General features: G+C 43.4%; 1 protein-coding gene across 7 annotated transcripts in view; it reads left to right on the top strand.

The window, feature by feature from the left end:
• The window catches only part of TIAM1 (TIAM Rac1 associated GEF 1), an 82,916-nt gene extending 70,007 nt beyond the window's left edge, over positions 1-12,909 (top strand). For all 7 annotated transcript variants that reach the window (XM_086462211.1, XM_086462246.1, XM_009948337.2 and 4 more), the window contains 10 exons: positions 177-302; positions 1,973-2,081; positions 4,201-4,380; positions 4,508-4,626; positions 5,844-5,952; positions 7,455-7,513; positions 8,484-8,586; positions 9,353-9,440; positions 10,304-10,476; positions 12,425-12,909. In XM_086462211.1, the coding sequence (XP_086318337.1) occupies positions 177-302; positions 1,973-2,081; positions 4,201-4,380; positions 4,508-4,626; positions 5,844-5,952; positions 7,455-7,513; positions 8,484-8,586; positions 9,353-9,440; positions 10,304-10,476; positions 12,425-12,909 (1,551 nt within the window). The remainder of the gene's footprint in view (positions 1-176; positions 303-1,972; positions 2,082-4,200; positions 4,381-4,507; positions 4,627-5,843; positions 5,953-7,454; positions 7,514-8,483; positions 8,587-9,352; positions 9,441-10,303; positions 10,477-12,424) is intronic.
• Positions 12,910-13,218: the final 309 nt, after the last annotated feature.

Raw genomic sequence — 13,218 nt, forward strand, 5'->3', positions numbered from 1 at the left:
TCCATTTTTAAAAAAATAGTGGATTGAGTGGAGTATAAAGGTACTGCTCAATAATGTATAGTCTGTAGATTTTTTTCCTAACACCATACTGATCATACAGCTGGACTGAGAATAACTGAATGTCTAGAGCTGCAAAGTGATGTTTTCAGCATCTTGGGTTTTTTTCTTCTTATTAGCTGGATGTTCTCTTTGGGAATCTGACTGAAATGGTAGCATTCCAGGTAGAGTTTTTGAAAACTCTTGAAGATGGAGTGAGGCTGGTTCCAGACCTGGAAAAGCTTGAAAAAGTTGAGCAATTTAAGGTAATCTCACTGTTTACATTCTGAATAGTCCTTTAACACTCTTCATTGTATTTGTCTGACTGCTGTCACTGTTCATGTAAAAACCTACATCTACTTATACTGGAGATGTTTGAGTTGTTTGAAAAACATTCTGGTAAGAGTTGTAGTTTGTGCTACATTTAGCCATGTAGAACACTAGAAATCTGTAACCCCATGTGCTTTTAGATGCTATTCTTGCCCTTCTGCCAGATTTCTTGTCTCAAGCTGTCAGGAAAAGCTAGAAATGGAAAGTTATATAAAATCTTTGTTCTGACAAGTCTAATGTAGTAGTTCAGAATCTCACTAGGGCTACAGATTGGAACTGTAAATTGAATTCTGTATTTGGGCTTTTGATGCATAGTGGAACTATATGGCAAATACTTCCAACTCTCAGCAGATGTGCATCAAAGGTAGAAATGTAAACTGAAGATATATAAACTTAATTTAAAAAAGAAAAAAGGAACATGTGGAAACAGAAATTTTGTTTTATTTCTAATGCAGTCATGTACTGGATGTATGTCAAGTAGCTAAAACAATGTTTTGCCTTTGGGGAATTTTACTCGTGCTTTGACCACTCACCTTGGTAGAGGACAGCGTGTCTTGATGAATAATAATAATTCCATGGGATTGCTTTTCATCTAACATACAGCCCTGGAAGAACTACTGAAAGGATTTGTCTTTTTGTGCATGTGTGGCTTTGCTGTCAAGTGCTTGTTTAAAATAAGCATCAATCATGAACGCTGCCTTTGTGCAACTAGAATACAGCTTTTGTTTTGTAGGAAGTGTGCCTTTAATGGAGAGCACGCAGACACTTTTTTGTAGTGGAGGAAGCCTCTTTGACCACTCTGTGCTCTGAGCTTTAAAGAGAGGCGTGTGGAAGAAGCCTTCTTATGGAGAGAGCTCTGTCTTCTGAGTGCTGCTGCTTCCATCTCTTTCCATAAAATGTGCATCAAATTCACTTTCCGTTCTGTCCTGTGGGCCTAGTGTGAGAGCAGTGTGCAAAATGGGACTTCAGGGCTTCATGGTTTCAGTTCTGCGGTTTGTTTCCTTCTGCTGACTGTAGGCAAGCTGCCTCTTTGTTGTCTCACACCCCCCCCCCCCACATCCCTCCGGGTTGTCTTGTTGCTAAGTTGGTAGCAGAGCAAATGCTTGACCATGACATAGACATCATAGGGAAATATTGTGTTTGTCCCTTAACACAAATGCATTTTCAAGAGAGTGAAGACCTTGGTGTGTTTGTGCAGAGGGATAATAGCCTTGCTTGCAGCTCCTTGCAGTGTCTTGATCCATTACAAAGTCAGATACATCCAGTCCTTCCTGTGGCTTCTGGCCATTACTTAGATCAATATGGTTTTAATCTCAGGCGTTTAAATACAATCCTGGAGCTGTGAAGCTAGTTCTCTGTATCGTCAGTGGTGTCTCCAGATCATCCTAACTGGAACTTGGCTAATGATGTTAATCACATAGCCTGAATCCAGGCACCAAGACTGTGCCTGTTTCTTGCTAGATGATGTGAAAACATTCTAAAAATGCAGTGTCCTGTCATCCAAAAAGCTAAATGGAAACTTCAGGTGACGTGGCAGAAGGGAAAATAATTAACTGACTTTCATGTGCTTTTTTTTCTAACGCCTTTTGGTTTTTTGTAATCCTAGAAAGTGTTGTTTTCCTTGGGTGGATCCTTTCTTTACTACGCCGACCGGTTCAAGCTGTACAGTGCCTTCTGTGCCAGCCACACAAAAGTCCCCAAAGTACTGGTGAAAGGTAAGAGCTGTGTGCTGGGCAAACAGATCTGGGCATGCAGAGGGAGAGATGTCACAGCAACACATTGGTTTGGGCTGGCGCAGATTGTCCTTGTGGATGGTGAGAGGTGGCCACTGCACCCCATACCATGCAGGGCAAGCTGTGGCAGAGGAATGGGGGCACACGCTGCTCTCCAGGAGCCTTTGCAGTAGGGAAGTAAGTCCATCTGGCCTGAGAGGCTTGCAGAGAGCTCTGTGCCATGGGTTTTCTTGGACCACCATTGGATGTAATGACACTTGAGTAGCTCATTACAAGAGGTCATTAACCTCACGTAGTTTTTCCCCCCACACTTAATTTATTCTCCTCTGACATATTCAGTTTCTTTTCAGTCATGTGAAGAGTGGAAAGATTTCATAAGTGGATGATGTGGCATATGCTAATGGATCCCTGTGCACTTTGGAACCAGGAGTGGTGGCGCTTGTAGTGACCTCTGGTTCCTTCTGGAGTCCTTGCTAGTGGCAATCCCATTGAAGCTCCGGCCAGTGTGGCTGAACGCTGACAGCCACTAGGAAAGGATCAGCCTGGGAGAATGTTTTATGGAAGCTGTCTAAATATTTTAACTTCGCTGTTCTCTCTCTGCCCTCTCTTCTTCCTCTCACCTTTGTTCCAATTTGCCTGAGGAGTTTCCATGTATGAATTACTGGTAGAACTTAGCTTGCTGAGATGGAGATAAATGAACTGTGATCTGGCTTATAAATGCTCATGGGCCTCCTTGGCTTGGAGTGATGTTTTTTCCCCTTGTGAAAGTGTTAATCTCTTAGAGTTAGCGGTGCTGCATGCAATTTCTTTTTGGCCAAGACATTAAATAAACAAATGGTTCCAGTTGTAGGAACAGTGCCATTAGGGGAGAAGCTCTTATTTTTCAAAAAACCTCTGGATGCCTGACAATCAAAAGTTTTGGGGTGTTTTTTTTTTTGTTTGTTTCTTGGTTGGTTGGCATTTGTTTGTTTGTTTGTTTTTCTGTGCACGTTTTTTTCATTTTTACTTGTAAACTTTTACTTACCATGCTGCAAAGAATACTTGGCAGGTCTGTGGAATACATGAATAAATGATTTGTTGCTAGTCACATCCATGCTTTCTTTTGGCATCATTTTGTTAGATCTTAGTGTTAAGGCCATGGACTAGGTAGATCTGGTTGATTTGTTTTGCCTTTTCATTGCTGATTGTATTTATAAAGGAGAAATGGTTGCGCTTGAATTATGGCACAAACAGAACTTAAAATTTTATTCCCGTGATAAGTCTCTTAAAAAGCCTGGGAGTGTATTTCAAGTGTAATTTGGTGTCCTCAGCTGAGGTGCAGGTGGCTTTTGGATTTGAAACTGAACTTGCTTTGTTGAAATCCAATGACTGTCTGTAAAAACCCCACCCAGCTTCTTCAAGGGACATGGCTCTAATAAAAGCAATTGTGTAGAATTGTTCCTGCACTGAATAATTTGTATGTCTAAAAATGCCACCTTCTCCATACTTCCCTGCCTGTACAAATTTGTGCTCTAGTAGAGGGAGCAACAGAGAAAATGGTATTTTTATAAATTCAGTAGCAGTCAGGTAGAAAAGATGATAGCAATCAGGTGTCCAGTCTGCCTGTGCTTCCAAAATACTGTATACTATCATAAGTTTACTGCTTCCTGCCTCCTTACTACCTCTTGATTTTTGTTGTTGTTGTTCAGTACTGCATTTTAAGGTTTAATGAGGTAACAATAACCAGACTCGCCAATATGATAGGTGTACTCGGCTCATGGGTAGTGACTTCTTACAAATATCCAATTTGAGCCTTTTCTTAAAGGAAACAGATATTTAAAACAATTTATGCTGCTCTAAAATGGTTGCAAGGCCAGAAGTACTGTGGATAGTGAAATTAAAAACTGTGTGTATTGGTACAGTAGGTCAGTGCCTGTTGTTAAGTCATAAATAGCGTATCTGTGGCAAAGTGTCAGTAACTCAAAACCTGAAGTGCATAAATCTAATACTGTGGACCTGATAAATCTGCATTTCCTTGCGAAATGCCTCTGGATAAAGTCATTTTATCAGGACAGCTGTTACGATTTTTGATTTATCCAATTGCTTCATTTTAACCTTCCAGCCAAGACAGACACTGCTTTCAAGGCATTTCTAGATGCTCAGAATCCCCGACGGCAGCACTCCTCCACGCTGGAGTCTTACCTCATCAAACCCATCCAGCGGATACTGAAATACCCTCTTCTGCTGAAGGAGCTCTTTGCTCTGACTGACGTAGACAGTGAAGAACATTATCACCTTGATGGTAAGGAGCTAACCTACATTACTCTTCCCTGTTTAACCTCTGATCTGGAACCATCCTCCTCCCCCTTCCTCTCAGAGGCTTAAAAATATCTTTTGTCTCTTCCCCTGTCTCTCTGTCTTTCTTCTAGTGGCCATAAAAACAATGAACAAAGTTGCCAGCCACATTAATGAAATGCAGAAAATCCATGAAGAATATGGGGCAGTGTTTGACCAACTCATAGCAGAACAAACAGGGGAGAAAAAAGAGGTAACATGATCAAATTTAAGAGAAAAAGGCTGTTGTTTTAGTGTCAGTAGCATGAATGTTAAATTGCATCAAATATTTACTTTCCGTGCTGTGTCATTTAAGTGGATCCTGCTGCAAACAGACAAATCCCAATCCAATTCAAAAACTGCTTTTCCATGTGTGGTTCAGTGAGTGGGACCAATGTAAAGGAAGTAGTGGGTTAATTCGCCTTCAGTGTTGTGCTTGGGTCAAAATCACATCCCAACCTGTAGTTCAGTGTTTTGATGTCCATGTCTTGGCTCTCCTCATTCCACATAAATAATCTTGCCTCACCAGTCTGAGTGAACTGGTGTGCTGAGGCAAGTCTGTACTTAGCTCTTTAATCACTTTAAAGAGATCAAAATGTGAGGTGTGGTGTGTGAGAAACTGCTGTTTCTCTTTTAGACAGTGTGTTAGTGGGCTTGATAAGTGAGAGAGCCTTGGGCTTTGGTCTGGATGTCTCGTATGGTGCATATGCAAACATGTGAGGATCCAGGGTGGCTCAGTCCTGGCTGACCATCACAGAAACCTGTGGAAGGTGTCTGGAAGTTTCAGACTGAGACCTGTACTCCCCATTAACTGGTAAAACGTAGGTCTGCAGTCCAGAGGTGGAGGGAAAAATCCAATTGCTGCAATAGTAATAGGCATCTTCCAGCAGTTGTTATGGACTAACTTCTTTATTAGTCCATTTCCAGCAGTGTGGTTTCCACAGATGAGCCTTTGGGTGAAACCAAGAGCCGTAGCAACTGTGGGGAGGAAGTGTTTTGACTGCGTCCCATGATGCAGTCCCAAAACTTTACCCAAAATTGTGTGTGTGTGTGTGATGGGGGCTATGCTTAAATGTTCAAACAAAATAGAAAGACACTGATAGGTAGAAAGATGGACAAAGGAGAAAAAGCAAGGGAAACACCTGTGGCTTGCCCTGACTTCCCACCAAATTACAAGAGCCGGACTCTGAGTTTGACTTCTCCAAATTTATGCTCACCAATGAAGGATTTACATGCATCTGTTGCTAACTGTCACGGTCTGTTTGCGCACACTTGCAGTCATCTGATGAACTATTCCAAAAGTTTGCTTGTGGGGCATTTTTTGTTTGTTTAGGAATGAACTTCAAGCAAGTTTTCTTGAACTGAGAATTGAAGTAAGCTTTCTTGAACTGATTACACATTGTGTCTTTGTGCATGTGCTTGTGTTGGCAGGTTGCAGACCTTTCGATGGGGGACTTGCTCTTGCATAATACAGTGATATGGCTGAATCCTCCTGCTTCACTGGGGAAGTGGAAGAAGGAACCTGAGCTGGCAGCATTTGGTTTGTATCCTAGTAATTTTATTTCGGATGCCTAAAAGACTGTCAGCTGTGCCTTAGCAGGTATTTGTTGAAGGTAGCTGAGGATTGCCTTCCGCAAGGTTGGCTGGAGCTTAAAACCCTATATGTCTCTTTGCTGCAATGATCAAATTCTGTTCTGTGTTGACCTAAAACCGGTGAAGAATTTGGAGATGACTGCTGTAATAGTGCAAGAGTTTCTTAAACCCGTACCCAAGGCTGTGAATTGAGAGCTATATAGAAAGGTATTTGTCTCTGAAAAGATACAGTTCAGTAGTCTGGTTGGTGCCAAGTAACTACTTCACATCCTGTAGAATAATCGAGGCTTGCAGAGGCTTTTTTCTCCGTGCCTTTTGCCAGGAAGAACTTGTACATCTAAGCTTTAAAAAGTCCTTAAAAGCTAAGCCAGGACTCCCAGTGAGTTGCTTTGGAGTGGTCTGTCTGCCTCTGGGTAGTCTGTCTTGGGTGGCCAAACTAGAAATTGAAACTGCTTTTGCGTAGATCTCAAGGTCTTTCGCTGCATTAAGTATGGTCCCTTGGAAAGGCACACGATTGCTTATATTGGCTAAATCACATCTCTTTTACTTTCAGAATTATATCGAGTAATGCAGAATGTGCGAAGTTTCCTTTTATTTGTTCCTGTATTTCTTTACATGCAACAGGCTTTTTCCTTGTTGTTACCAGAAAGTGATGCTGTTTAGGAAGCCAATTATTTTTATTTTTGTTTTATACCAAACAGATAACAAATGAAGACTCTTTCAGCTTCGCTCTGGAAGAGCAAATAAAAATTGACTGCTTTCCTGTGAGTTGGGAAAGCAGCCGGTCATACCCTGAAGCTGAGTGGCCTCCTGAAAGCTGCTAGGAATATGCAGCAACTCTTAATTGCTCTTACTCCAAAAATCTTTAAATTAGTTTCATAAAATGTCCAAAATTAAATGTCCACGCAATTCAAGAGATCACAGGAAAACTGGAGTCTTGAAAGACAAATTCCAGCTCCATGTGGATGTTATGTGGCAAAAGAGGGATTGGATTACACCTCTGCCTGCTCCCTTTTTAATTGAGTATAGACCACTGTCCCACCTGGGCTGGGTTCAAATTCTGTCCAAGCACAGTCTCATCTGCTGACTGACTGTGTGTAGCTAGATGCTGCTTATTTGTCTGAACTGAATTTATCCAGGGGGTTTAAAGTTTTCTAAATTTTTATATAGAACTGTTACTGGTCAAATAGTTGTTCTGATAACTGGTAACTTAAACTCTTTAAGTTTCACGTGACTTTGAAGTAACCTGTTTTTGTGTGGTAAAAGCTGTTGAGCTTGGTTTTTTTGGGAAGAATATGCAAGAGGGCTGGTCAGTTTACTCCTGCCTTCCCTCCCTGACTCAGGTGAGGGCTGTCTGAGGAGTTGAAAGGTCTGTGTGCTTGGGCATAGAGGAGACCCGTTCCCAACCTTACTGACTACATGGCTTTTGTTTCTAACTTTCTCCTCTAGTGTTCAAAACTGCTGTGGTCCTTGTATACAAGGATGGTTCCAAACAGAAGAAGAAACTTGTAAGTTGCATGGACTTTTTCAGTGATGCTGTGTGCTTTTGTGGTGCTGCACTCACAATTTGCTTACCCTAAAGCTGTGGTTCTAGAGTGTGCTTTTGCGTATGTGAGCGCTGTTCTCTGCCACACAACTGACGTTTTGGGTAATGCCAGGTGGGCTGCTGTTCAGCCTGGGTGCTGTGCTCTGCAAGCGTTCGTTTAGTTTATCCTTTGCTCTTTGCTGAACTTGTCATTCCTGTTGCCTGCCACATCCATTCCATGCTGTGGAGTGGACTTTCATGAACCAAGGTATCACCTTGAAGGTCTTTCTTGTGTTTGACTCTTTGGTCAGTGTGTATGAAATCAAATATGAGAGCTGATGTCTGTCAGCTTTCTTAGTGAAACACAATGCCCTCATTGCTTCTGGCTGTTGCGTGCTGCTGAGCAAGTGCTGGCTGCTCTCAGCTAAATTAGGTGTGCCTACAGTATGTATCAGGGGATCCTACTGAGGTTTGGGATTAAAAGTTAAAGCTAAGCTTGACATTAAACACATGCCTTGCTACAATAGGGAACACAGTTTATAGTATCACAGAAAATTTTTTGATTCCCACGTATGGCATAAACTGAAGTGTGATTTGAAGTGCTCGTATGGTTGAAGTCAACTGGCCAACAAGAAAACTTCGGAGTGACTAAAGCAAAACTAATGCATATTCGTGAGTGTAGGTGCACTTGGAGAGGATGCAGCATTGGTCTCAAATGACTTCTGAAGGCATTGATAAGAGGTGATTGGCCTAATGGTTGCTTTTGTCTAGATTTTGGCAAGATCTTCATAGATAGGCACTTCAGTGATGCTGGTTACTAAAAAGTTATAGTGAGAAAATAAGAATTGCAACAAGTCTCTAGCTGGACTTTCTCAGTGCGAAGCAGGGGAGACTTTTGTGTCTAACTATCCCAAGGTGTCTCATTTCCTAATGGTATTTTGAAATTCTTCCAGGGAGGATCACATAGAGCTTCAATTTATGAAGACTGGGATCCGTTCCGCTTTCGCCACATGATACCTTTAGAAGCACTGCAGGTTCGAGCATTGGCAAGTGCAGGTAACGTTCTCAGTGCATGAATTTGGCAGGGTGCTTAACGTTTGGTCTGGGGGCGTTCACTGACCAGTGTTTGTCCTTAGTATATGTCTATGTAGTTTCAGGGGCCTGAAAAAGGAACCCACAACCTCAACATCCATAGTAGCCCGGGAGAGAGATTAAAGGGCAGAAGCTCCAGTTGTGTATCTTCAGCTTGTCAGTACTTTTCTGAAGCCAGGCAGGGTTCTGGAAAAACAGTTGTTGCTGACTCTGGTTTACTCGGTTCCTCTTCTGGAGACTAGGAGTCAATCTTGCAGCTGTGAGACAACAGAACTAAGAATTTTTGTTCGGGTGGTTGCTTGTAGTATTAAAAATCTCAAAATTTAAAACAGTTTACTTCCTTTCTAATGCATAAATGAAAGTGGAAAGAACATAGGAGGTAGTTGTAAAATGTGACAATACTCTGTGGAATACCAGAAAAGCTGGGTTGGTTTGGTTTGGTTTGGGTTTTTTCCATATTGTTTTGGGTTTTTTTCCATATTGTTATGGGACTAAGTGCATGTAAAATACTAGATAAAACTCACTAGATTTTAGTGAGTATAAGAGTCTATTGTTTCCTTAGTCACTTGCCCATTGCTGCCTTTCAGCCATGAATTAATATTGTTTGCAGTTTATTATCTGTTGTTCTGGATGGTCTTCAACCATTTCTTCAGGATTATGGAATAAATACTCTAATTGAGGTTAAATACAAAAACCTGTTATATGAAGTTCTGCTTGCTTTTTACTTCAGATGCAGAGACCAATTCTGTGTGTGAGATTGTCCATGTTAAATCTGAGTCTGAAGGCAGGCCAGAAAGAACGTTTCACCTTTGCTGTAGGTAAGTGCGTTTCTGTATTTTCAATGGCAGCTGCATCTCTGGATCCCAGGTTGCCTATGTCTTTCCTTTACAGCAGTCTGGAAACAGCCAGTAGGGGAAGAGGAGAGAGGGTGTTAAAACCTGACTTCTGGCAAGGCAGAATTTTGTAAAATGTGTTAAAATAAAGGCATATGTTTGATCAGCTTTGCACCTTTATGGGTATATCCTTATCACAATTTTCCTTTCACAAATTTGCGTCCGCTAAACTCCAGCATTGGATCTTTATGCCAGGTAGCTGCTAATGTGTTGTGTTCAGCTGGTGCCTTTCATACCACCAAGTTCCAACCTCTGCTCTTAGGGCATTGACCTTTCCTTAAGTAAACCTCGTCCATCTTCATTGTGGTGGTTGCCCTGACATGTTTTAGAGTTCAAACAAGAACTTGGTACACAAGTTCACCAGGGTCTAACAGAGTTGATACCAAGCCAGTTCCTACTACTAGGAGGTGCAGGACTTCTGCTTGGTGTGTGTTTACAGGAGACAAACTGAGATTAATTAATGACCATAGGTCAGCTTGATGTGTATCGGATGAAGTGAAGTGTGTGGTTGGTACTGGAGGAAAAGGAAGCCTCAAGAGGGGTGAATGGCTAAATGTTTTGTTAATGAACAGTGTATTTGTTTCCTTGGGTGTCCGTTGCAATGACTATAGATTTAGCTTTGCTTTGAAAATACTGTATTAAATTGAGTCTTCTCTGGGGGAAATGCATGCCAGTCAGTTTGCGCTGTCTTAAGTAATGACCAGTTCTGTAATTCATCTCATTTACAGTGAGCTTTTAGCAGTTCCCAAGAGATAACACTGCCTTTTATGTTCTCACCTATTTTGCAGTTCACCAGAACACAGGAAGGACTTTCTGAAGGCAGTGCACTCGATTCTGCGGGATAAACACAGGAGGCAGCTTCTTAAAACCGAAAGTTTGCCCTCATCCCAGCAATATGTTCCTTTTGGTGGAAAAAGATTGTGTGCTCTAAAAGGTGCAAGGCCAGCCATGAACAGGGCAGGTACTGTAGGGCTACAGACTTTCAAGATCCCAGTAACCCCAGCACCATTGTAGGACGTGTGGTGGTGTCTGTTACTTGTATATTAGGATTAGTATTCTCTCTTGTGTATGTAAAAACTTCTGGTTTTCCATGCTTCACCTCCTTGAGAGCCTTAAATTGCCTCTCTTTACCTTGCTTTGCACTCAAGGCTCAGCTTCAGAGCGGTCCTTCTGGCATGGAAGGAGGAAATGGGATTCCTGTCAATACCAATTGGCTGTGCACTTTAATCTGGGAAAGGGTTTCAGCTGAACAAAGCAGAAGCCTGCTGCATATTTCTTACAAGCATGTACAGAATTTTGAGCTAACCCTAGCACTTTTAAACTAAAATGCACAAGAAAAATCAGCTCCCCCGAGTGGCTTGGTTTGAAGAGATAGCGTTGTACACCCTCCATTTTAGCCTTTTCAGCTCTATTGCTAAAGGGCACGTGCTTCTACTTCTCACACTTTGAGAAGCGTGCACTTGATACTATTATTTTTGTAATGGCCTGTCCTAAACCATGGATTTTCCTTTTCAGTTGACTTCAGGCAAAAGCAATGAGAAAATCCCAGGGAAAAGCAGGTTTTCATTTTCAGAACACTAGATGATGGAGGGAAGAAACATTTGCTTCCAACTGAAAAGTACACGGCACCGCTGCGTGTTTTGTTCTGGTCTGTTGTGTTTTGGTTGTGTTGGTTTTTTTCTGCTTATTAGATCCAGCGATGTAGACAACCAGGCTTTCTGTTCCTCTTCTGTAATGGGCAGGCCAGACCCATAACATTCGCAGCATGGCTTCTCACTCGGGGTGTTGCTAGCCATCTGCCTCAGAGACACTTAAAATAGTAAGGAAGAAGAGCCAAAGGAGGGCCAAAATGCAACTGTTTTACCACAGTGCTGCTTCAATCAGCCTGCGGGGCCAATCTGCTGTAGATGCCAAACCTCCTTTCGGTTTGGCTCGTTGGTGCATTTGCATGATGAATTCTGCAGAGATTGAAATCTGCTCTTAGAGTCCGGGCCTCTCACTATAGTTCAAATTTGCAACTGCTGAGCTGTTGTACTTAGTGCATGTCTTGAGGCTCAGGGATATTAAAATGTAACCCTGCCCCTAAGCTAGAGTTTAATAAAGACATATTGATAGTGCTAAGGTGCTGTATAGTGGAGGGGGACAAACTGTAACCTCCGAGTTCACCTGCTTGCCATGGAGCAACTTCAGCTGCAGGATACGTCCCCTGCTTTGCCTCACAAGCCTCTTACGAAGATGTTCCAACACAGAAGATGTGAATTTGCTAATTGGGCCGGTTGCAAAAGCTAGTAGACCAGCCGATGCTGAGTAAGGAACTTCTGGAAGTTTTTCTGGTTTGGGGGTTTTCTTTTTTTTTTTTTTTTTTTCCCCCTGGTAGGGAGGGAGTGGGGGAAGGGAGTGCCAGAGCCTGGACAGGGAACTTGCTTCCCCATAAATAATGCAACAATTGCAGCATCTTCAGCACTGAGGTAGCTACTTGGAAACCTATAGTGTTGCTCTTACCTGAGACAAAGCAATTTCCCGTACTGAGCGTAAGGCTAGTTGGTGTTCATGGTGTGCTGACAGCAGGGCACTGCGTGTGAGAAGCTGAGCTGAACAGATGCACTTTGTGCTGGCTGGCTGGCTGCCTACCGCTTAGGAGGAACAGTAATTGTGGGCCATTATCCCAACTGTGGATCTGAGTAGCAGAAACTCCTTTTTCAGCTGGAGAGAGACCTGTGCTGAGGAGCTGAGTGAAGTGTGACTTGCCCGCAGGGAGGACGCCAAATGACTAGGTCATTCGTGGGAGTCTGCCTCTCCCTCTTTGTGCCTAGCGGTGTTAAAGGAAGGGCCCCTGGAAGACTAACTTTTTAAAGAGAGTTGTACCGTGTGTAAAAAGCCTGTGGGGTTTTATCTTTGTGTGTGCGCAGTGTCAGCCCCAAGCAAGTCACTTGGGAGGAGGAGGCGGCGGCTGGCCCGAAACAGGTTTACCATTGACTCAGATGCCGTCTACACGAGCAGCCCTGAAAAAGAGCCCCAGCAGCCCACGCACAGTGGGGACACTGACCGCTGGGTAGAGGAACAGTTTGACCTTGCTCAGTATGAGGAGCAGGAGGACATCAAGGAAACGGACATCCTCAGCGATGACGATGAGTACTGCGAGGCCATGAGAGGTGCCGTGGCTGACCGAGACCTTCGGGAGCGGCTGCAGGCGGCCTCCATCACGAGCAGCCAGCCGTGCCGGGCAGACCGCCCGCGCCCGGCCATGGACACGCACGCCTCCAGGATGACCCAACTGAAGAAGCAGGCGGCCTTGTCCGGCATCAACGGCGACGTGGAGGGCCACGGCGAGGAGGTCATCTGGGTTAGGCGTGAAGACTTTGTCCCCAGCAGGAAACTCAACACGGAGCTCTAAACCGGTCCCCTTCCCCGCCTGGATGCGTAGGTCTCCCCGTCCCGCCCTCCACCCCTCCCTCCTTCCCTCCCGCCCCGGCACACCGCGGAGAGCCGATCCCGATAGATTGCACACTTGCACACACCATTTCGGCAGCTGAATTGGTCCAAAGCCATGCAGCCACACTTTAGGCAACTGTAAAACGCTCAAAACCTGGAACGGAATAAGCTTAAGGTCCTGTCTTACGTTACCAAGGGCTTTCACACTATTTTATTTATTCTGAAATAATCAGGGGCTGAAATTAAGTATGGGGAGAATATCATCACTGGA

This window comes from Leptosomus discolor, chromosome 1 (assembly GCF_034619465.1).
Source record: "Leptosomus discolor isolate bLepDis1 chromosome 1, bLepDis1.hap2, whole genome shotgun sequence".
Lineage (NCBI taxonomy): Eukaryota > Metazoa > Chordata > Aves > Leptosomiformes > Leptosomidae > Leptosomus > Leptosomus discolor.